Source organism: Muscardinus avellanarius, assembly GCF_963383645.1.
Source record: "Muscardinus avellanarius genome assembly, chromosome: 8".
Classification (NCBI taxonomy): Eukaryota; Metazoa; Chordata; class Mammalia; order Rodentia; family Gliridae; genus Muscardinus; species Muscardinus avellanarius.
Window position 1 is genome coordinate 4,102,172 of NC_137794.1, and position 23,927 is coordinate 4,126,098.

Below are 23,927 nucleotides of genomic sequence, written 5' to 3' on the forward strand. Positions count from 1 at the left end.
CGGGCGCTGCTTCCGTCCTCGGTAAAGATCTCGGGCCTGTCTCCCTTGACCCTCCCTCCTTCGGGGACTTCCCTCGCCTTACCCTCTGACCTACTTACCCTGGCAGGTGCCAGGCACGCGTGGTTTCGAGCTGCCCCTTCTCACCTTGTTAAAAGGCAGCAGCACGCTTATTCTGGGAGTGGCACTTGTCCTGTCTGATTTCGAAAGAGATAACCCAAGGGTGTGCTGCATTTTGTCCTGAATTAATGGGCAGAAGAGACACGAGGGACTTCCCACCCTTAGGAAACCCAGTTTTGGAAACTTCCTCTTATTAATCATAAAATCTCTTAGCGTCTGGGGTCAAAGTTCAACCTGTAGGTGATAGTCCTGGTTTGATGTGATGGTTATTATCACTACTAATTATTATTGTACCGTTGACTTATGTGGACTGTTAAAGGATGGCTGTATAAGCACACGAATCTCTTAGGATTTTGTTAAAAATACACACACTGATTGGGCTGGGCTGGGGTTCAGGCACAAAAGAACATTGTGTCTGGTTGGAGCGAGTTCTCCTATGTCTACCCTTCCCAGGGGGGTGCTGTTGCTGCAGCTAGTCTACTAGACCTGGCGAGACCAGGGTGTAGCAGAGGACTTCCACAGGGAGGGGGCCTTTGCCTGTTCTGGCAGCTTAGCTCTGGGTGCCCATAGATTCTCCCTTTCTCCTTGGGAGTGGCGCTCCCGCTGAGCCTGTGGGTGGAGCCTGGAGCTTGTCCTGCGAATGCGCACTCGCTCACCTCCGTCTGTTGCTTAGAGACGCGGAGGATGTTGCCTAGCAGCGGGGGAGGGGAAAGGCGCGCGCAGTGGTACTGAAGCCCCGGGAGCATCCGAGCGCTCCTGTGCCAGATGCGAGAGGTGAAGAATTCAAGGATTAGTGGACCTTCGAGGGTCGCAACGCTATGGATGTGGTCTTCAACATTTTAAAATACTTATATTTTAAGCGATGATATAAATAGCTACTGTTGCCAGGTGACCGACAGAGACGCCAGACTCCAAAGTGCCAAAGAGGTGGCTTTATTTACTGGGCAGCCGGAGGAAGCGGTACCCACTATGCTGTCACTTTTTACACCGGCTGGCCAGGGCAAGCAGCAGTTGTGGAAAGGCTGCTGCCCCGAACAGCAGTCTCAACAGCCTTCTATACCCCTTTGGTTCCAGAGCTGGGGGGTAAGCAAAAATCAGGTTTTCATGGTTATAAAAGCATTACATCATTTGACAGACGCCACGTGTTCATTCAGGACCAACATCATAGCTTACTCAGATGCTATGTGGTGGCCAAGACAGCATCCTCGTACCGCGCAGCAGTGAAGCAGATTACGGAAGCAGATACTAGCAGTTAAAATCCCTTTACATATCCAGGTTTAGTTACGGGATGCACTTGCCTAAGGCTTCCGCCTAAAAGGGACACACTGCTTCAGCTACATAGCATCCATGATTTTGCCTCTTGGCCTGCAGAACCTAAAGTATTTAATATCTGCCTCCTTGAAAAAGTTTACTGATCCGTGTATTAGAGATTGGTCTTTTTTTTTTTTTTTTTTCCTTGCGGTACTGGGGATGGAACCCTGGTCATTCTACCTCTGAGCTACACCCCCAGCCCTATTTTTTATTTTTTATTTTGAAACAGGGTCCCACTGAGTTACTGTTCTTGAACCGTGATCCTCCTGTCTTGGCCTCCCAAATGCTTTTATTTATTTATTTATTTATTTATTTACTTATTTATTTATTTATTTATTTATTTATTGGTACTGGGAGTGGAGCCCATGGGCTTTTCTACCTCCAGGCTATACTCCCAGACCTATTTTATATTTTATTTGGAAACAGGGTCTCACTAAGTTGCTGAGAGCCTCACTAAGTAGCTGAGGCTGGCTTCGAACCTGTGGGATCCTCCTGTCTCAGCCTCCCAAGCTCGTTTGCTTTTTAAAGTTGACTCCGTATGTGTTTTCAGTCTTCTAAACTGCAGGTTCCCACTTCACCCTCGTCCTTACCTACGGCAGAGCCAGGGAGATTTGATCTTGCAGCTTCGAGGTGTAAGTGTAAGCTTTCTCTGACTGCTCATACGACCTTCAGCTCACATTCAGCCTGCGCCTTTGGCTTCGTGCAGATTAGCACCTGGGCTTAGTAGAGACTTGTGGACAGAGGTTTGAGTCTCTTTGGCCAGATCATCCGTGTCCTTTTTCCAGAGGGCGCAGTAATGTGTGCTTGTCTCTCTCTGTGGTCTTAGCATCCCCTGGTAACATAATGCCTTTATCCATGAACTTACTAGCCGTTGTTGAGACATGGTAGAATTATAATTCTCTCACCTCTATTTTTTATTTTGGGAAATTAAAAGCTTTATGTTATAAATGTCAAATGATATTCCAGGTTGCATAGGTCCTGTAGGGAAGGGCACCGTATGAAAAGTTAGGACTATTTTATGTTCAGTTTCCTTCCTTCCTTCCTTCCTTCCTTCCTTCCTTCCTTCCTTTCTTTCTTTCCTTTCTTTCTTTCTTCTCTGGTGGTACTGGGGTTCCTGGAAGCCCTTCTACCTCCGGGCTACACTCCCAGACCTATTTTATACTTTTTTTAAAAACTTGGAAACAGGGTCTCCTAGGCCAGCGTGGCTGGCTTGGAACCCGCGCGCGGTCCTCCTGTCTCCGCCTCCCGAGCGCGGGGAGGACAAGCGTGCCCACCGTGCCCGTCCCAGTTTTCTTTCTTAGCACCTTCTCTGCTCACTTTTTTTCTGTTTCTTCTTAATGTGGCTTTCTTATTTATTTATTTATTCACTGCGTGTGGAAATCCAGAGGCATTCTACATCCAAGCGATACCCAGCCCCAATAAACATTATAAAATTATAATTACAATTATATACAATATAGCATAGATTAATTAAATAAATTATAACTATATTTAAGTATAATTAAATAAATATAAAGTTATTTAATTTAATTACAAATTAATAATTAATTTATTTACTAATAATAAATTAATAGGTTAATTTGTTACTAGGGATTGAACCTAAGGGTGTTCTATTTCTTTTTTCTTATTCTTTGTTTTTGGTGGTACTGGGGGTTAGAATCCAGGGACTTTTCTACCTCCGGGCTATACTCTGAGACCTATTTTTTTTAATACTTTATTTGGAAACAGGGTCTCACTAAGTTGCTGAGAGCCTCATTCAGTAGCTGAAGCTGGCTTTGAACCTGCGCGATCCTCCTGTCTCAGCCTCCCAGGCGCGGGGATTACGAGCGTGCCCACCGCGCCCAGCAAGGTGTTCTATTTCTGAGCTGTACCCCAGCCCTTTTTGTGTGTTTTGCTTTTGAAACAGGGTCTTGATAGGTTGTTCAGTGTCCTGCTACATTGCCAAAGGCTGTCCTCAAACCTGTGATCCTCCTGTCTCAGCCTCCCTAGTACTGGGACTGCAGGTATGTGTCACCATGCCTGGTTCTAACTTCATTTTTTATTATTTTTTCTTTTCTTTTTTGTGGTACTGGGGATGGAAACCAGGGGCATTCTGTCTCCAAGATACACCCTCAGCTCTATTTTTTATTTTAATTTTCAAACAGGGTCTCACTAGGTTGGTGAGAATCTCACTACTTGCTGAAGCTGTCCTTGAATCTATGATCCTCCTGTCTCAGCCTCCCAAGTACTAGGTTTGCAGGCATGCGCCACCACACCTGGGTAATTGTAGTCTTTGTATGAGACATACTTCCCCCAATGTATTAATGTGGAAAAGGCCGAATACTTGATTTTTCCTCCTTTATTTAACTAATTTATTTATTTATTTATGGTACTGGGGATGGAACCCAGGGGCATTCTACTTCTGAGCTGTACCCCCAGCCCTATTTTTTATTCTTTATTTTGAAACCAGGTCTCAGTGAGTTGTAAAGGGCTTCACTAAGTAGCTGAGGCTATCCGCGAACCGTGATCCTCCGGTCTCAGCCTCCTGAATGCTGGGATTACAAACATGCACCACCATGCCTGGCTTAACTAGTGTTTTTATAATAAATTTGTTTCTCTCATTTAAAGGCGTGCTAGCCGGGGGAGGCGGAGACAGGAGGATCGTGCAGGTTCAAAGTCAGCCTCGCTGGCTTAAGAGACCCTGTTTCCAAATAAAATATAAAAAAATAGGTCTGGAAGTGTGGCCCGGAGGTAGAAGGGTTCCATCAACAGTACCACCACCAAAAAAAAAAAAAATGTGTGCTATTATGCTTTTGGAATCATCGAGAGCTCATGAAGCTGGGCAGGTGTGGTGGTGCACATGTGTAATCCCAGCATTTGTGAGCCTGAGATAGGGCCGGTTAGGGCTGGAGGTGTAACTCCGAGGTAGAGTGCCCCTGGGTCCGGTCCTCGGTGCCATAAAATAAAACAAAACTATACTCTAGGTGCAAGAGGTACTTTTTGTTATTGTGTGGCCACTGTTCCTAAGTATTTATGGGGAGTATGTATAGCGGTTTCCTCCCCCCACACCTGTAATTTCTCTTTCTGAAGTTCCAGTTTTTTATGGCCAACCATGGCCCAAAAGTATGACGTGAAAAATTCCAGAAATAAACCATTCGTGCATTTTAAGTTGCGTGCCTGTCTGAGAAGTATGATGCAATCACTTGCTGTTTTGCTTATTCCCGCCCCCTCATCGGCATCCTTCATTTTCTCCTCCTTCCAGGGACATTTTACCTCTGAGCTACATCCTCAGCCCTTTGTATTTTTTTATTTTTCAGTACTGAGGCTTGAACCCAGGAGCTTTCTACCTCCGAGCTACATCCCCAGCCCTATTTTTTATTCTTTATTTGGAAACAGGGTCTCACTAAGTTTCAGAGTAGCTGAGGCTGGCTGTGAACCTGAAATCCTCTGGTTTCAGTCTCCCAAGTACTGGAATTACAAGCATGTGCCACCACATCTGGTTTATTTGTATTTTATTTTATTTATTTATGTTTTGTGGTACTGAGGATTGAACCCAGAGGCATTCTACCTCTGAGCTACACCCCCAGTCCTATTTTTTTATTCTTTATTTTGAAACAGAGTCTCACTGAGTTGCAAAGGGCCTCACTAAGGAGCTGAGGCTGGCTGTGAACCACCATCCTCCTGTCTCATCCTCCCAAATGCTGGGATTACAAATGTGCGCCACGATGCCCAGCTGTTTACTTAGTTTTAAGAACAGCAACGTGAAGGCTTCTTGTCATCTGTGTACAGATGAAGTGATCTAGGAAGCCATGGACAGAGAAGAGACAGATAAAGCAAAAGAAAGAGGGTTACGGCAGGAGCCAAGTTTTTATTTATTTTTTATTTTTTTATTTTTTATTTTTGGTGGTACTGGGGGTGGAATCCAGAGGCTTTCTACCTCCGGGCTATACTCCCAGACCTTTTATACTCTATTTGGAAACAGGGTCTCACTAAGTTGCCGAGAGCCTCACTAAGTAGTTGAGGCTGGCTTCGAACCTGTGGGATCCTCCTGTCTCAGCCTCCCAAGTGCGGGGATTACAAGCGTGCGCCACCACGCCCGGCTAGGAGCCAAGTTTTTAAATATTTGAAGAGATGAAATTCAGTCTATAGTGGAGGCATGGGCAAAGCCATGTGCAGGAACACTCCTTCCACTGTATACGAGAAGATCGTGGGTGCGGACGCTAGAAGGCGGTGACTCTGGGGCTGGGAAAGGCGGCTCTTGTCTCCTCTTCATCAGTTTCCTCAGTGACTCTGCAGTGAAGTGCAGAGAAAACATTGCTGTCTTGAAAGAGAAAAGATGCCGGGCGTGGTGACGCACGCTTGTAATCCCAGTGCTTGGGAGGCTGAGACGGAAGGATCGCGCAGCCTCAGCTACTTCTTGAGGCTCTCAGCAACTTAGTGAGACCCTGTTTCCAAATTTAAAAAAATATACACAGCTAAAAAATATATATATAATAGGTCTGGGGGTATAGCCCAGAGGTAGAAGGCACCTAGGTTTCATTCCCAGTGTTACAAAAAAGAAAGAAAAAGATGATTTACTTGGGGTTAACTGGAGTGTTTAAAGGTGGCTCATTTAAGACTTGAGGTCGCTGGGTGTGGTGGCGCAGGCTTGTAATCCCAGCACTTGGGAAGCTGAGACAGGAGGATTGTGCAGGTTCAAAGTCAGCCTCAGCTACTTAGTGAGGCCCTCTGCAACCCAGTGAGACCCTGTTTCAAAATAAAGAATAAAAAATAGGGCAGGGGGTGTAGCTCGGAGGTAGAATGCCCCTGGACTCCATCCCCAGTACTGCAAAAATAAAAACAAAAACGATCAAACAAAAAAAGAAATTGGTCTACTCAGATAGGTATGTAACGCTGACGATTCCTTCACTGAGTCCCCCTCTCCCTGCTCTCTTCCCCTAGACCACCTCCCTGGTGCCACCGGAGTTTCTTTTCTATTATCTGGAGTACTTGAGAGTCCCTCTGGTATCCCAATTACTCTCTCTAAGTTGCTGGTGAGACTGCCCTTTAACCTGGAATCTTTCTGTCTCTGCCTTCCAGGTCTCAGGTGTATGCCACCAGGCCCAGCTTCAAGCTTCAAGTTTTGTTTTGTTTTCCTACTGAGGTTGGAAGCCAGGGGCATTCTACCTCTGAGCTACACCTCCAACTCTATTTTACTATCTTATTTTGAAACAGGCTCTCACTAGGTGGCAGATAGCCTTACTCAGTTGCCTTGGCTGGTCCAGAACCTGCGATCCTCCTGTCTCAACCTCCCAAGTACGGGGATTACAAGCATGCACCACCACCCCGGGTTTCAACTTTTTTTGATGTCTGAATATCCTCATAGTGAGTCCTTTTGCAGAATTGTCTTTGTTTTATTTATTTATTTATTTATTTATTTATTTATAGTACTGGGGTTCCTGAAAACCCTTCTACCTCCGGCTACAATCCCAGACTTATTTTTATACTTTTTTTTTTAAATTTGGAAACAGGGTCTCCTAAGCCAGCGGCGCATGGCTGGCTTCGAACCTGCGCGATTCTCCTATCTCCGCCTCCCAAGCGCGGGGATTACAAGCGTGCGCCACCACACCCGGCAAAATTGTCTTTGTTTTAAAGCTTTGCTGTGGAAGATTGAGGCTAAGTGTAGGATTTGCGGGCACAAAGAATATTGTCTTCCAGAACACGCACTCCAAAAGCTGTCATGGGATGGCTGAGGCTGTTGGCAGTCCAGTGGGCTCACTCACCAGTGTCTGACGTCCCGGGGCTCCTTTCTTACCACTGAGCTGTGGAGGATGGAGAGGGTCACTCTCCCTCTGGTCTAGAGAGCCCTTCTGCAAAAAGTACTTAATAAATTAGTGCGCGAAGCTCCATTATCCCTTCTTAAAATGGTGTCTCTGTCTGTCTTTAAGGATGTCTGGAGGATGGAAACATAAACCCAGAATTTGAGATCCTAACATTAATGCAATTTTCATCTGCCATCAGTTTACCCTGATGTCTTTGAGACGCTATTAAAAGTGCATGCAGGATGAGATCAAACATATCAAAATTCAAGTTGATTCTAATTTATAATGGCACTCCATTTCCCTGGCCTTTCAGTTTCCGGGGGCTTGAAGTAATCTGGGACACGGCCTAGAATCTGAGCAGGAGGGAAAAAAGAGTACTGAGCGTCAGGAGAGCTGCCCCGAAGCCCAAGAAGCTGGTTCAAAGGCAGCTCTCCCCAGCCGCGGGTGTGGGAGCAGTTACTTATGTTATTTTAACAGTGATGGCTGATCTTTGTTTTTTGGTGGTACTGGGGGTGGAACCCAGAGGCTTTCTACCTCTGGGCTATAGTCCCAGATCCATTTTATGTTTTTTTTGGAAACAGGGTCTCACTAAGTTGCTGAGAGCCTCACTAAATAGCTGAGGCTGGCTTTGAACCTGTGCGATCCTCCTGTCTCAGCCTCCCAAGTGCAGGGATTACAAGCGTGCGCCACCACGCCCGGCGATGGCTGATCTTAACTGGGCCCTTGCTATACGTCAGGAAGCATGCTTTTTTTTTTTTAAACACTTGATAGAGATCAAACCCAGGGCTTTACCTCTGTTAGGCACAGCGACACACATTTGTAATCCCAGTACCTGGGAGGTTGAAACAGGAGGATTGCCGGTTCAAGGACAGCCTCTGTGAGTAGTGAGACTCTCATTAACATATGGAGATCCTGTTTCAAAATAAAAAAAATATTTTATTTTATTTATTTATTTTTGGTGACATTGGGGTTCCTGGAAGCCCTTCTACCTCCGGGCTACACTCCCAGACCTATTTTTATACTTTTTTATTTGGAAACAGGGTCTGTCTGTCTGTCTGTCTGTCTGACTCTCTCTCTTTTGGTGGTACTGGGGTCCTGGAAGTCCTTCTACCTCCGGGCTACACTCCCAGACCTATTTTATACTTTTTTAATTTTTTTGGAAACAGTCTTTTATTAAGCCAGCGCGGCTGGCTTTGAACCTGCACGATCCTCCTGTCTCTGCCTCCCAAGTGCGGGGATTACAAGCGTGCGCCACCACGCCCGGCAAAATAAAACATTTAAAAAATTGGGCAGAGGATGTAGCTCAGAGGTAGAATACCCCAGGTTCAATCCCCAGTGCCACACAACAACAACAAAAAAAAGTGCGGTCGAGAAGCTGGGCGTGGAGCCACACACTTGTAATCCCAGTACCTGAGAGGCTCAGATAGGAGGATCACAGGTTCAAAGACCCTATTGCAAAGTAAAAATAAAATAGGGCTAGGATTATAGCTTGGAGGTAGAATGGTCCTGGGTTAAATCCTCAGTACTACTCATGTGCACGCACCAACACACACACACACACACACACACACACACACACACACACACACACGGGTGGTCAAGCAGCAAAACAGTTATACATAAAATAGTTCAACTATTTTATGGATGCCCATATAATAGTCAGGGCAAAAATGAATTTCATCCGAGCTGGAATGTACCCGGGTCATCTCAAGATACTATCAAAGACATCAGGGACATTCCTGGCCTGACGCTGCCAGGATTGGGTCATAAACTCCACACGCCTCTCTAGTGGTTATGTTTATCTCTGGTATGTTGGGAAATTACAGTGTGAAGAAACAGGCCAGAGCCGGGCGTGGTGGCGCGCGTTTGTGATCCCAGTACTCAGGAGGCAGAGACAGGAGGATCGCGGTTCGCGGACAGCCTCAGATACTTAGTGAGGCCCTCCACAACTCAGTGAGACCCGGTTTCAAAATAAAGAATAAAAAATAGTGCTGGGGGTGTAGCTTGGAGGTCGAATGCTCCTGGGTTTAATACTCAGTACTGCAATAAATAAATAAATAAATAAATAAATAAAATAAAATAATAAAATAGAGCTAGGGATAGCTCAGAGGTAGAAAGCCTTGGGGTTCAATTCCCAGTACCAAAAAGAAACAACAAACAAACAAACAAACAAAGACGAACCAAGAAATTCCAGCTGTCAGCTCTCTGGATGATGCCACCCTTTCTCATCCAAGGACACTGGGGAATGGTAAATCCAACCCTTGGGCGGCTGAGAGAAAAAGCCAGTAATAATGACTTTGGAGCAGTCTGGAGGAAATATTGCTGCCTGAAAGATATTCGACACTTTCTCTTCCTCAGAAGAAAGTGATATGAGTGGCTAGATTCTAGATGGCGGTACTTGAGTGGAGGGGACAGAACTCAAGGGAGAAGGCGCTTTCTTTCCAACGTGGTTTGGGGCCGGCTTCCCCGGGGTCTCAGCCCAAGCTGATAGCTGGGATTTTTTGGTTCATCTTTGTGCTTCCCGTTTCTTTCCTTGTAGATTGATTAGTGTTCAGTGCTATGACGAGGGTCCCCAGCCAGCTATGGTGCCTCAAAGCCTGTTTGAAAGGATTCTTCTCTCGTTTCCTGCCCTCACCGAGAGATACTGCTGTGCAGCTAATGTTCCCGTGTCACAGCCTGGTCTCCAGCGTGGGCAGTGGGAGCAGCCAGCGTCACAGTCAACCCCATGCCCGTGCTGGGACGGGACTTGGCACCAGTGAATTTGGCACAGTGCTCCGCAGTGGTACTAATACCATCTTTCAGAACCAATCAAAGCTCCGTCCGAAGGATGCTGCCTCTCCCAGTGATGATCTCTGAAATTTTCTTCTTCATCTTCTCTCTGAGATTTCTTCCTAATTATGCAGGTTTTCTACCCCAAAGAGTCTTTTTAAAATGCAGGTCTTCCTCTCGTCTCTCCTTCTTTCCCTACATCTGAATCCGGTGGAGCTGGGCAGGGAACAGCTGGGACTTTTAACGGCCTGTTTCCCTGAGAGAAAGGCACAACTGGTGATCTGGTGTAGAGTCTTTCTGGGTTATGAGGACGCAGAACAAAAATGTGAGAAAATCGAAGTGTGTTGGGAGAACGTGTCGCCATCTTACTGCAGTGTGTGACAATCCTGACCGCATTTGCCCTGGAGGCCGTGGGCAGCCCCAGAGCCCAGGATCTTCCTCTAAGCCCATAGCAAACCAGTGAGCACACCCGTCGTGACGAACATGGCCTCAAGATCCTCCCCAGAGCTGGGGAGGATGCGAGAGGAAGGGGTTTCCCTCTAGCTGCAGAGTAACAAGCACCTTCTCACCGGGGCTGTATCGGCGCAATTCCCTGGGTGACATCATTTTCTCAGCTTGTCACACCCTCCCATAAGGACCGGTGCCAAGGGCACGCCACGACATATGACGGTTTGTTTTTCCCACCTGTGTGAACGGAGCACAAGTCCTCCCGGTGCTCACACTGGGTCTTCACATGTGACTGGCTTCGGCCAACAGAATAGAACTGGAAGCGACCATGTGACCATTTCGGATGGTGGTCACAAGAGGTACGGACTAGAAGGATAAGAAAAGACATGTTCCCCCCATGAAGAGGAAAGGAAGACCAGCAGCCGGCAGGTTAGCTAATCAGGTGGGGAAGAGAGGTGGGCAGATGGATTGCTTCTAGGGGAGGAGAAGGCGGAGCTGGACTGAAGGAGCAGACAGCCGCGCTCAGCAAGACCTTCCCTCCCCAGCGGCATGGCTGTGGGTCTATCATTTTATTTATTATTATTTTTTTTGTGGCACTTGGGATAGAAACCAGGGGCTTTTCTACCTCTGGGCTACCCTACTAGACCTATTTTATAGTTTATTTGGACACAAGGTCTCACTAAGCTGCTGAGAGCCTCACTCAGTAGCTGAGGCTGGCTTCGAACCTGTGATCCTCCTGTCTCAGCCTCCCAAGCCCTGGGATGACAAGCGTGCGCCCCCATGCCCGGCAAGGCTCTATTATTTTACAGTTGACTCCTCTTCCACCACAGATGGCACTGTGAGCCCTCTGCTGGACTTGTGGTTTGTGACTTTTATTCAGGGCATCAACTGGGGCCTTTTTAGCCAGACCGATCCCTTCCCACTAACTTGCAGTCTTTCCCCAGGCCACTGTAGACCTTTGCGTTGGTGCTAGCATTCCTCTTCTGCAGGGGAGGACTTCCCACAGCAGTGAGCTCCCTGCCCAAACACTCAGTGGTTTTCCTTAGTTTGTGTGGAGAAGCCCATCTGTCCCAGGAAGGGGTCTTCCTCATCTTCTTCCTAAACCAAACACCCAGAGGCTCAGTCTGCCCTGGGTCTTGGTTCAAAGCCGGAGCGCAGGGGTCGGAGGATCCCGCGTTCCTCCTCAGAGCCCGGTGACCTGCTTCCTGTCCACAGGCTTCGGCTCTACAGCGACTGGCACGACAGAGCCCTTGTCACTCCGCCGTTTACTCTCCTTGACCCGTTTGAGAGAACAAGCCAAAGGCTGTTCCATTTCTCTTGCATCAGAGTTGAGCGGCTCTTTATGTAGTCATCTCTCGTAGAAGGAAATGCCCTCACTGACGGCCGCGCACGGGAGCGACTTCCTAACACGTGTGTGTGTGGTCCTAAGCAACTGACGTGCTTCTTGGGTTGACCTCCTCGACCTTGTGAGGCAGGCACGGTTCTTGTCCCTCTTTACAGATGAGGGCCTGAGGCTCACAGAGGCCCAGGCTTGCCTGTCCCACATCACTAGTGAACAGGTGCAGAAAGGTGAGACACAGGGAGTCTGGTCCTGTGTCTACACTGAACCCACTGTGTCGTTATGTTGACTTTCACAATATCGGTTTGTCTGAAGGCCACAATAACATTTATTCACTTATGATTTTTTTCTTGAAAAGTAACATATATTCTGCAATGTTTAGAGATCTGACAGCTTCTTAACAGGCCCCGGCAAGAGTCAGCCCTTGATTGGAAATGTTCTCTTTAGAATATGGATGAATCAGCCAGGCATGGTGACGCATGACTATAGTCCTAGTACTTGAGAGGCTGAGAAGGATAGCAGGTTCAAGGCCAGCCTCAGCAACTTAGTGAGGCCCTCAGCAACTTATCAAGACCTTGTTTTGGAGCTGGGCGTGGTAGCACACACTTGTAATCCCAGTACTTGGGAGGCTGAGATAGGAGGACCGTAGGTTTGCTGCCAGCCTCAGCTACTTAGTGAGGCCCTCCACAACTGAGTAAGACCCTGTTTCAAAATAAAGAATATAAAAATAGGGCTGGAGGTGTAGCTCAGAGGTAGCATGCCCCTGGCTTTAATCTGTAGTACTGCAAAAACAAACAAACTAGTGAACCAACAAATTCTTAGCCACTGGTTTATGTTGAGACCAAGTCCAGCGGGTGGGGACAGTCGCACTCCCAGGTCTTTCCTGGGCAGCATGGCAGCTGATCATGGGAGTCGCCAGCCTGGCTGGTACTGAGATGACAAGTGGACCTTCTCAGTGCCAAGGGCAGACACTCAGAAGGCGGGAGCAGTAGCAGGAGCCCGGCTTGGAATCTGGAGAAGCCGCATTTGAGGTCAGCCCTGCCAGTGACCCCCTGGACTGTTCCCTTCCCCAAGCGTTCCTGGCTGTCTTTGTCATCTGTAAACGGGGGACTGCAATAGCACTTGGCTGTGCTAGGGACTAAATGAGATACAAGGAATGTCTAGAGATTGGCAAAGCTATCATAGGACCCGGCTGGAGGAGAGACTGTGCTCGACTCACTTTGAGTCTTCTGCACCTAGCTCTATATCTGGAACACAGAGGGTTTCTTTCTCTCTTTTCTTTTTCCTTTTTTAATCATTTATTTATTTATTTTCTGCACTACTGGGTATTGAACCCAGGGACGTTCTACCTCCGAGCTACACCCCCAGCCCTATTTTATATTGAAACAGGGTCTCACTAAGTTGCAAAGGGCCTCACTAAGTAGCTGAGGCTGACTGCAAACCAGTGATCCTCCTGTCTCAGCCTCCCAACTGCTGGGGTTACAAGTGTGCGCCGCCGCGCCCGGCCACAAAGGGTTTCTGATGGTGTTTCCTGGCCTGAACCAAGGAAGAGGCCTTTTGAAGACCTTGGAGCTGGTGATGTTAGCCGGCTCTGGGGTAGCTAAATTTAGTCTTTGCCAGACTCCCTCTTCCTGAAGGCTTTGCAGACTGTGAGTCAGTAATCCACTCAACGCCTCTTCCCTCAGTCCCACCTTAGTTTAAGAAAGGCCCTGTGAGGCCTGGCTTGAAGGCTTGGTACAGAACCTCCTGGGCATCTGCCCCCATGTCTGGGTTTGCACTGCCCTCTGCTGTGTGCCGATGGAACTGCATGTTTACTGAGGGCTGGTGGATGACCTTCTCCTGACATTGAGGAACCAGGCTCCCCTGTATGGGATTTTGCAGTGTGCAAGATTCTCTCACTCCCAGTTTTGCTTAGCAGCTCTAGAGCTTACCAAAAACAACAACAACAAAAAAGAAAAGAGTGACTTTTCTTCTCTTTTTTTTGTTTTGTTTTTTAACCAGTGTCTCTGACTCCTCGGCCATTCTTCCCGGCTCAAGTTTCTCTGCCACAAGCACATCCTGTTCTGCCAAGACCCAAGAGGAATGGGGCAGAGTTTATTTGATATCTTGCCCCTCTGCTTCCTGGACACTTAATTCTTACTGCTGCCCCAGCTGTTCTCAAGAGTCGGGGTTGGGAAAGCAGAGCAGGCAGGGGTCCCACCCCTGCCTGTACCTGCTTCCGCCACCCGCCTCGGCCTCTGTCCTCCCTTGAACCGGAGTGGAGTCCTGTGAGCAATGGTGGGGTGTGAAGGCTAAAGTCCGGCCTGTCTTCTTCTGACCTTGCTGTGGAACCTGCCGGAAACTTCCACCTTTAATCATCAACCGATCCATAGGAAATTGCCAGTATGCCAATGTGACCTCCCAAATGGCAACCTGACATGGGTCAATGTGATACTTCGGATCTAAACCCTGACACGTGCTAGTGGTGGTCTGGAGTTTCCATTTTCCTGGACTCATTCAGACCCGGGAGAACCAGGCTCGTGTTGCACCAGGATCCTGGGCTATAGAACTGACAGGAGGACCCTAAGGCCAGAGGGAAGACGGAGTTCATCTTAAGGGTTAGGGACCAACCCCCTTCAGCATCAAACCTCCCTGTCTCGCACAGGCTGACCCCCAGGCTGGGCTTGGTTTGGGGCACACAGTCAAGGGAGAAGCACCTCTTTCAACCAGATGGGGTCTGTCCTCTTGGGTATGTGGGCTGCATTTTCTGGGGGCTTCAGGTTTCTGGACATACGCAGCATCCCACACCCCTTCCTGCTGGTGGCTGAGCTGAGCAGGGGCAGCTGCTCCTCCAGGGGGCCCCTGAGTGGCTCCTGTGCGCCGCTCAACCTTGGGCCGCTTCACCTGAGCAGGGTCTGAGCAGGAATGAGGGCAGTGTGGCCTGGGCCACTTTAGTTTGCAGAGTAGCAGCGGGTTTATGAGAGAAAGTTCACAGGAGTCACTGGGGATCAGAGGTTTCCCTTCTGAAATTCACCCGCCTAGAGGTCTGGAAATTCTAGGGAGCTGGTGGTGCAGGTTGGGACCTGGCCTCTTTCCTCCCAGGAGGATGTAAACAGGAGAGGGACAGGCTCAGCCCGGCCCATGTGACTCACCCATCCATTCACCCATTAAACAAAATGGGGATGGAGCGCCTACCTGGACAGGCACACAGCAGCGGACAAGACAGAAAAGCCTGTCTTCCTGTTATGACAGCATCCTGGGTCAAGCCATCAATAGCACTGCTGCCCAGCTCACATTTCTATTAAAAAGCTGCTACTTCTTCTCCCAGGAGATAATTAAGCAGATAAAACGTTTTTGTTCTTAAACTTTAATAAAGGGAAATACCCAGGATATAATGTTAGACTTTTAGGAAGCCTGATACAAAATTAGATATATAGTTTGAATCTAACTATGTTAACATACATGTATATTGAAAAAGGACAAGAAGAAAATAGCCCTTAAATATAAGTGGTGGTATGTCAGATTGCATTTCCTTTCTTTCTTTTTCTTTTTCTTTTTTTGCAGTACTGGGTATGGAACCCAGGGACATTCTACTTCTGAGCTACAGCCTCAGCCCTCTTTACTTTTAATTTTGTTTTTCGGTACTGGGGATGGGACTCAAAGGTATTCTACTTCCAAACTACACCTCCAGCCGTATTTTTTATTCTTTATTTTGAAACAGGTTCTCACTGAGTTGCAAAGGGCCTCTCTAGGTAGCTGAGGCTGGCTGCAAACTGTGATCCTCCTGTCTCAGCCTCCCAAATGCTGGGGTTACACGCGTGCGCCACCACGCCCGGCTTTACCTGTGCACATTTTCTAAGATTTCTACAATGACCATTTATTTCTTTTATAATTAGTAAAAAAAATATTGAAAAAAAAGACATTCTAATTCCTCCCCTCCTCCCCTTCCACTTCACCAAGGGAGAAATGAGGTCTAAGTATACTTTTTTTTTTTTTTTTTTTTTTTTTTTTGCGGTACTGGGGATGGAACCCAGGAGCATTCTACCTCCGAGTGACACCCCCAGCCCTATTTTTTTTTTATTCTTTATTTTGAAACAGGGTCTCACTGAGTTGCAAAGGGCCTCACTAAGTAGCTGAGGCTGGCTGTGAACCCTGATCCTTCTGTTTCAGCCTCCCAAATGATGGGATTACAAGTGTGAGCTACCATGCCCAGCCCTAAATAAACATTTAGGGGTTAAGTTCGACTTGGAAAATAGCTTTCTATGCAAGATTTATTCGGTACTAGCAAGGATTAGGAAGATAAATTTCAACTGATAGGATGGAAAAATGGTAGATTTGGAATGAGGAAACTCGGAAATGGTTCTCAGCTCTCTGGGTGACCTTGAACAAGCCCTTGTTCTAAGTCAAGTTTTCTATTTTGAAAAAACGCAGCTGGCTGCTTACAGAAGATACCCTCCACCAGGGCGCCTGGCCCAGAAAAGGCGCTCTAAGTGGTAGGTGACTCCGTCCAATCAACGCCCATCACAAGCGGGCATCTGGGAGCTTGGTGGAGAGCGTTGCCTGCAGATGCTACAGCGCTAATTGAGAAAATTACCCGGAAAAGAACCACAACCCTTAAAAAAAAATTAAGAAAAAAACACGGAAGTTTTTTTCCGGGACCCTTGCGTAGGAGCCTCCGCCTGAGCGCCTCCATAGAGACCTCACTCACCCTGCACCAGGCAGCGCGGCCCCAGCGGGAGCGGCGTGTCCAGGCAACCCGGGCGCGATGGGCGGGCGCCGCCTGGCCCTGCTCCGCTCGAGCCACGACCGGCATTCGGCGCTGCGGCCGCCAGTTGGTGCCTGGACCTCGGGGGAGGCCTTTGAGGGCGGACCCGGGCTCCCCCAGCAGAGGGGGTACGAGCCCCGAGGTGGAAGAGGCGCCCCTCTGTGGGCCGGCAGCGAGCCCGTTTTGGGGAGGGGTAGCAGTTAGGCCACGGATGGGAACCCAGTGGGAGTCCTGGGGGCCCCAAACCCCAGCGCCCACTAGGAGCCAGGCTCTGAGTTAGAGCTAGCCCTGCACTTGGGGCCGGCGGAGTGTGTTTTCTTTTGACTGCTGAGCTTGCTTACGAGGGTCTGTTCTTTGTCCCTAGATCGCGGTTACTGTGTCAAATCACCAGGCGCACAGAGGAGGCCATGCACCCTGGAAATGGTCACTTTTAGGTACATTATTTATTTTAATTATTATATCAAATCTATAATGCATCTGTATTATTCCACTTTGAGATAAAAGAAACTTAATTTAATTTTTATTACAAGTGGTTAATTATTTGTTCCAGCAATATTGTTGAATGACCTATCGTTTTTTTCTCATTGAGATGAAACGCCAATACTATTTCATAAAATGTTAATCTAGTTATGTTTTTATTTTGATTGATTTATTTGTTAGGATTTGAGCCAGTACCATTTTGATTATTGTCACATCAAACTACATTTTATAAATTATGTTCCATTTGGTCATAGCCAAGAACAAATTGTTTGACATTCTGTAACTCAATGTTTTCATCTGTACCGTTATCTATATTTTTTTGTAGTTATTGCTTCTTTTTCTTTTCTAATACTATTTATTGTTTTTTAATTTTATTATTTTTTTTTTTGTGTGTGTGTGTGTGTACTGGGGATGTACTAGGGGCCTTCTACCTCTGGGTCACCCCTAGACCTATCTTTATTTTTTATTTGAATACAGGGTCTTATTAAGTTGCAGATGACCTCACTAAGTTGCTGAGGCTGGCCTTGAACCTGCAATTCTTCTGTATTCCAGGTACTGGGATTACAAGTGTGCCCCACCATGTCCTGCTTAGATTTTATTATTTTTTGCAGTACTTGGGATGGAATCCGGGGCATTCTACCTTCAAGCGACACCCCCAGCCTATTTTATATACTTTATTTTGAAACAGGGTCTCACTGAGTTGCAGAGGGCCTTATTAAGTAGCTGAGACTGTCTGCGAACCGCAATCCTCCCGTTTCAGCCTCCCGAATGCTAGGATTACAAGCGTGCGCCACCACGCCCGGCAAGCCCTATTTTATTTTGAAACAGGTTCTCACTAGGTTAATGAGAGTCTCACTACTTGCTGAAGTTGTCCTCAAACCTGCGATTCTCCTATCTCAGCCTCCCAAGTGCTAGGATCACAGGCATGGACTACCATGCCCAGCTTCCTCATTTCTTAAACTGAAAGCTTAGCTCATTAATTTTGCAATCTTTGCTTTTGGACATCATAAAATCCCTATAATGTCCTAAGATGGACATGTTGCATTTGCATCTCTGAAATTGGGGAAAGTCTTACCAGGGCTGTGGACCTAGCAGCAGGTGGGAAGCAGTTGTTGTGGTCTTTGCTGTCTGAGCACCGAAGCTTGCAGAATGCATGTCCACAGCTTGGAAGAAATTCCAGAGGCAGTCAGTAAGCACTTCTTTTTAAGAGGCACTGCTTTAGCTCGGCGTGGTGGTGCACACTTGTAATTTTGATACTCGGGAAGCTGAGATAGGAGGATTGAGAGGCGGATACAGGACGACTGTAGGTTTGAGGCCAGCCGAAGCAATTTAGCGAGGCCCTCAAGCAACTTAGTGAGACCCTGTTTCAAAATAAAAAATAAGATAGGGCTGGGAGGGGGTAGCTCGAGGTACAATGACCCTGGGTTCCATCCCTAGTAACACACACACGCGCACACACACACACACACACACACACACACACACACACACAGTTTCACCCATGTTTATATTGCATTGATTTCAGTATTAGATGGAAAATACAGATATTAGTGACTGATTTGAAAAGTGATTTTAATAGTCAGATTTTTGGATGAATAAAAGGGGTAAGAATGATGCAACCAGGTTTTTTTGTTTATGTTTTCCTTCTTTATTTATGCACACGAGCCATATGGGATTAAAATCTACATCTGAGTCTAAAAAATGTTTCAGTAAGTACAAAATAAAAACTCTAATTGAAACAGCCTCTGTTTCCTGTGGCACATAAAAGACTAAAGCCATTCAAGTTGATGATGTTTTGGATTCAGGGAAATACAGGACGTGCATTTAAGCCTCCATGTGTCCAATTCCTGCTCCAGTTGAATCCTGCAAGCTTTGCTCTCTGGTACTTCTGCTCACGGATCGTGAAGCACGTCTTGATTTCCATTAGGAGTTCCGTTATTTAGCAGCGAGGGTTGGGTCTCCAAGCTTACCGTGTGTTTGGCTGCCTGTGATGGTTGGTTTCCAGTTGTGTTGCCGGCGGTCAGAGTGTGGTCTGTATTGTTTCTGGTTTTTTTTGTGGACACTTCCTTCGAGCCTTAGCATATGATGGCTCCCACCTTGGCTGTAGGCCCGTCCTCCCTGCTCGCAGCCTGGTCCTTTTCCTGCCCCCTTCCCTGGGCTTGGCTTTCTCCCAGTTCTTTACATCTCAGGCAACCGAGTGGCCTCACTGTGCCCGGGCTGCCCCAGGCTCTGGGGAAGATTCCAGAATGCACTTAGCACCCTGGCTGCCCCGGAACTCACCTGGTGTCGTTGTCCTTGACCTGTCGTGGTCATTGTCCTGTCGTTGTTGTCGTCCTTAAGTTGAAAGCTTAGCTTCTTAGTTTAGGAACCTTTGTTTTTGAACATCATAACATAGCCAGGCGTGGTGGTGCACGCTTGTCATCCCAGCATTTGGGAGGCTGAGACAGGAGGATCGTGGTTCGCAGACAGCCTCAGCTGCTTAGTGAGGCCCTCTGCAACTCAGTGAGACCCTGTTTCAAAATAAAGAATAAAAAATAAGGCTGGAGATGTAGCTCGGAGGTCGAATGCCCCTGGGTTCCATCCCCAACCCCCCCACACACAAAAAAAAAACCCAAAAGAACATCATAACATCCCTATAATGTCCTAAGATTATAGGACATTATAGTCCTCCTGCTTCTTTTTTCTTCTTTTAGGTACCAGTGATGAGCCCAGGAATGCTCTACCTCAGAGCTGCGTTCCCAGCTGTGTGCACGCACATGCGTGCGTGCGTGTGTGTTGCTGGCCATTGAACCTGGGCCATTTTACCTCTGAGCTAGATCCTTTCAGCCCTGTTCTATTTTTATTTTGAAACAGGATCTCACTAAATTGAGAGAGTTTCACGACACCTGAGGCTGTCCTTGAACAGCCTCACCACGTTGGCTAGGGTTAGTCTAACCCTAACCCTAACCCTAACCCTAACCCTAACCCTAACCCTAACCCTAACCCACGTGTGTGTGATCACACTTCATGCTTAGGTATAACCAAGTTCCTCCCATCCACCAGCGGAGGTGCTATGAGATGCTCTTTATTAGTGTCCTCTCATTCACATAGCAAGCAAATCTTATCTTTTCACTCCTGTCAAATCCCTCACTACTTTCTGCCAGGCACTATTCTGGATGCTACAAAGATGATTAAGATACTCTGGTGAGCCGGGCGTGGTGGCGCACGCTTGTAATCCCCGCGCTTGGGAGGCAGAGACAGGAGGATCGCGCAGGTTCGAAGCCAGCCGCGCGTGCTGGCTTAGGAGACCCCTGTTTCCAAATAAAAATGTAAAAACAGGTCTGGGAGTGCAGCCCGGAGGTAGAAGGGCTTCCAGGAACCCCAGTACCACCAAAAAAAAAAAAAAAAAAAAAGATACTCTGGTGGCTCACGCTTGTCATCCCAGCATTCAGGAGGCTGAGACAGGAGGATCACAGTTCACAGACAGCCTCAGCTACTTAGTGAGGCCCTCCACAACTCAGTGAGACCCTGTTTCAAAATAAAGAATAAAAAATAGGGCAGGGGGTGTAGCTCAGAGTTAGAATGCCTCTGGGTTCAGTTCCCAGTCACACACACACACACACACACACACACACACACACACACACCCTATTTATAATTTAGGTAACAAGATGGGGGAGCAGATATTTTCATAATGTTCTTAAATAGCGGTATCTCTGTGTTGCAGGCTCCAAGTACAGCGGTTTCCTAGAATCTAACTCGATGTCCTCTGGCAGAAGGGCCGGCTCCTCATCTTCTGCTGAAACAGGTCCTAGTGGGAATGAGCCTCCAGGCCTGGCCAGAGCGTGCGCTCAGCTGGAGTAAGTACGGCCGGGTGAGGAGCCACCGCTGATGGGTACGCTCTGACCAGGGAGCCGATCCTCTGGTTGGCAGAGCGGGGGCTCTGGAGATACACCATCCGGCTTCAAATCAGTTCTCTACCGCTTAGTGTCTGTGGGAACTTGAGCAAGTGACTTGACCTCCCTGGGCCTCTGGTTTCTCATCTGTGAAACGGGATAAGGCCTCAAAAAACTGTTGGAAGGCTGAAACACAGAAAGCCATTGGGAGACGCGCTGGCACACAGTATAAGTTGTGTAAGCGCTTGCCATTAGAAAGCTCAGAAGCAAGCCGGGCTTGGGGACGCACGCTAGTAATCCCAGCATTCGGGAGTCTTGAGACTGGAGGATCGCGGTTTGCCCCTGGGTCCCATCCCCAGTACCACACACACACACACAAAAAAAAAAAAAAAAAAAAAAGTAAAGAAAAGAAAGTTTAGATGCAGAGGAAGCTGAAGTTTCTAACATACACAGGTGGTAAAATCTAAAACAAAGCAAGTAAGCTATTGTTCTGAGTCACTGTCCTGGCAGGGGACGTCCCCAAGGGGGGACAAGGCAGTGGCAATTTTTTGCCTGTTGACCTGACTTTGGCTTTATTGGTGTAAGGCAGTATTTATTATGTTTTAGATACTTTTCTCCATATCTTTTTTTTTTTTTTTTTTTTTTTTTGCAGTACTGGGATTGAACCTAGGGGCATTCTACCTCCAAGCTACACTCCCATCCCTATTTTTATTCTTTATTTTGAAACAGGGTCTCACTGAGTTGCAAAGGGCTTCACTAGGTAGTTGAAGCTGTCTTCGAATTGCGATCCTTCTGTCTCAGCCTCCCAAATGCTGGGATTACAAGCGTGTGCCACCATGCCCGGCTCTTATTTTTATTTTGAGACAGTCTCACTAGGTTGGTGAAAGTCTCACTACTTGCTGAGACTGTCTTCGAACCTGCGATTCTCCTGTCTCAGCCTCCCAAGTACTGGGATTACAAGTGTGCACCAAGTCGGGCGTGGTGGCACAGGCTTGTAACCCCAGCATTCAGGACGCTGAGACAGGAGGATCATGGTTTGCGGACAGCCTCAGCTACTTAGTGAGGCCCTCTGCAACTCAGTGAGACCCTGTTTCAAAATAAAGAATAAAAAATAGGGCTGGAGGTGTACTTCAGAGGCAAAATACCCCTGGGTTCCATCCTCAGTACCACAAAATAGGGAAAAAAAAGAAAAAGAAAAAGAAAAAAAGAAGTGTGTACCACCAGGCCCAGCTCTAAAACAGATGACAGACTTTACTCTATTAGAGTACTTTTAGCTTACAGCAAAATTAAAGAGGACCCGCGCCCATCGCAGCCTTCCCACGCCAGCATCCTGTACCAGGGATCCGTGTATTAGGATCCATCCACCTGCAGAGACACCTCACAGCTTCTAGACCGCGCGGCACGTGTTAGGTCTCACTCTTGGCGCTCACTGATCTTCCTCCGGGTTTGGACAAGTGCACAATAATGACGCACATCGCCCTCTGTATCTTCAGAGAGTACTTTTTTACTGCCTTAAAACTTCTGTGTGCTCGGCCTGTTTCTCTTCCTCCACTCCCTGCGCCCCTGGCAACCACTGATCTTTTGACTGTTTCCATAGTTTCTCCCCCATGGTATCATAGAATTAGAATCATATGGTATGTAGTATTTTTAAATTGGCTTCTTTCACTTCATAATATGCATTCTAGGTTCCCTGTTGTCTTTTCATGGCTTGACAGCTCATTTCTTTTTAGTGCTGTTATAATATTCCATTGTCTGACTGTACCTGTGGTACAGCCTGTACCATCCAGCCCAGCTGAAGGACATCTTGTGAAACCTACTTCTTCACTGTACAATATATGGAGAGAATTTTCTTACATCTCTGAGTCTTTTTTTCTTTTTCTTCTTCTTCCCTAAAGGCTCTTAGATTCAATCCTCAGTAACCAAAAAATAGAAGAAACAGATGTAGTCCCAATTAAAATGGTTACAGCCGGGCATGGTGGCGCACACTTGTAATCCCAGCATTTGGGAGGTTGAAACAGGAGGATTGTGGTTCAAGGACAGCCTTAGCTACCACTTGGTGAGGCCCTGTGCAACTCAGTGAGACCCTGTTTCAAAATAAAGAATAAAAAATAGGGCTGGGGGTGTAGCTCGGAGGTAGATGCCCCTGGGGTCCATCCCCAGTACTGCAAAACCAAACCAAACCAAAACAAAACAAAAACAAAAAACAGAAAACAAAAAACAAAACCAGCAAAAAACAGGGTCTCGCTAAGTTGTGGAGGGCTTCACTAAGCTGCTGAGGCTGGCTTTGAACCTGCAGTCCTCCTGTCTCAGCCTCCCAAGTACTGGCACCCAAGCGTGCACCACCACGCTCGGCTAGCATGCATCTTTTGAATATGCTTCAGTCCCTTTGAATTGTGACTAAATAGATGATATCCCCAGGCACACTAATGGAGGAGTAGGCCCAATTCCATAAATGAAAGCAAACTAGCGTGATTCTGGTGTGAGGCTTGTAAGAGTACGCCTAATTACCAGTTTAAGCACGTGGAATAATCCCTCCGTTTTCTTTCCAGCGTTGCTGCAGATTTGGGTCAGAAATCCTGCTCCTCGTCCTCTTCTTCCTCCTCCCATTCAGATGAACCCTCTCAAGCCTCATGGCCTGAGGTCCAAAAGGATAAAAGTCCTGAGGAATTCAGCCTGCTGAAGTTTCAGACAAGTGAGTGGACCAAAGACCCGCTCCGCAGGCCCCTGTGCGCAGGCAGGTTCAGAGTCCACCATGCTGTCGGCCAGAGGACCCGCGTGCCGGACAGTGGGCCTGCTTCCTCTCTGGTTCTCACCGAAGCTTGGCTGGGCTGCTGTGGTCACATGTTTTTCAAAAATGAAATGCCTTCACAGAAAAGCCACTAAAATAATATAGAAGTAAGCCGGGTGTGGTGGCACACACTTGTAATCCCAGTACTTGAGAGGCTGATGCAGGAGGATTGCGGTTCACGGCCAGACTCAGCTACTTAGTGAGGCCCTCTGCAATTTAGTGAGACCCTGTTTCAAAATAAAGATTAAAAAATAGGGCTGGGGGTGTAGCTCAGAGA

At 47.4% G+C, this 23,927-nt stretch overlaps 1 protein-coding gene across 1 annotated transcript in view; it reads left to right on the top strand.

Moving 5' to 3' along the window:
* Positions 1 to 5,563: 5,563 nt before the first annotated feature.
* The window catches only part of SPATS1 (spermatogenesis associated serine rich 1), a gene marked incomplete at both ends in the record, with an annotated part of 32,903 nt that continues 14,539 nt past the window's right edge, over positions 5,564 to 23,927 (top strand). Inside the window, 4 exons of the mRNA XM_080700593.1 lie at positions 5,564 to 5,618; positions 11,925 to 11,993; positions 16,461 to 16,635; positions 23,412 to 23,554. Of these exons, the coding sequence (XP_080556719.1) occupies positions 5,564 to 5,618; positions 11,925 to 11,993; positions 16,461 to 16,635; positions 23,412 to 23,554 (442 nt within the window). The remainder of the gene's footprint in view (positions 5,619 to 11,924; positions 11,994 to 16,460; positions 16,636 to 23,411; positions 23,555 to 23,927) is intronic.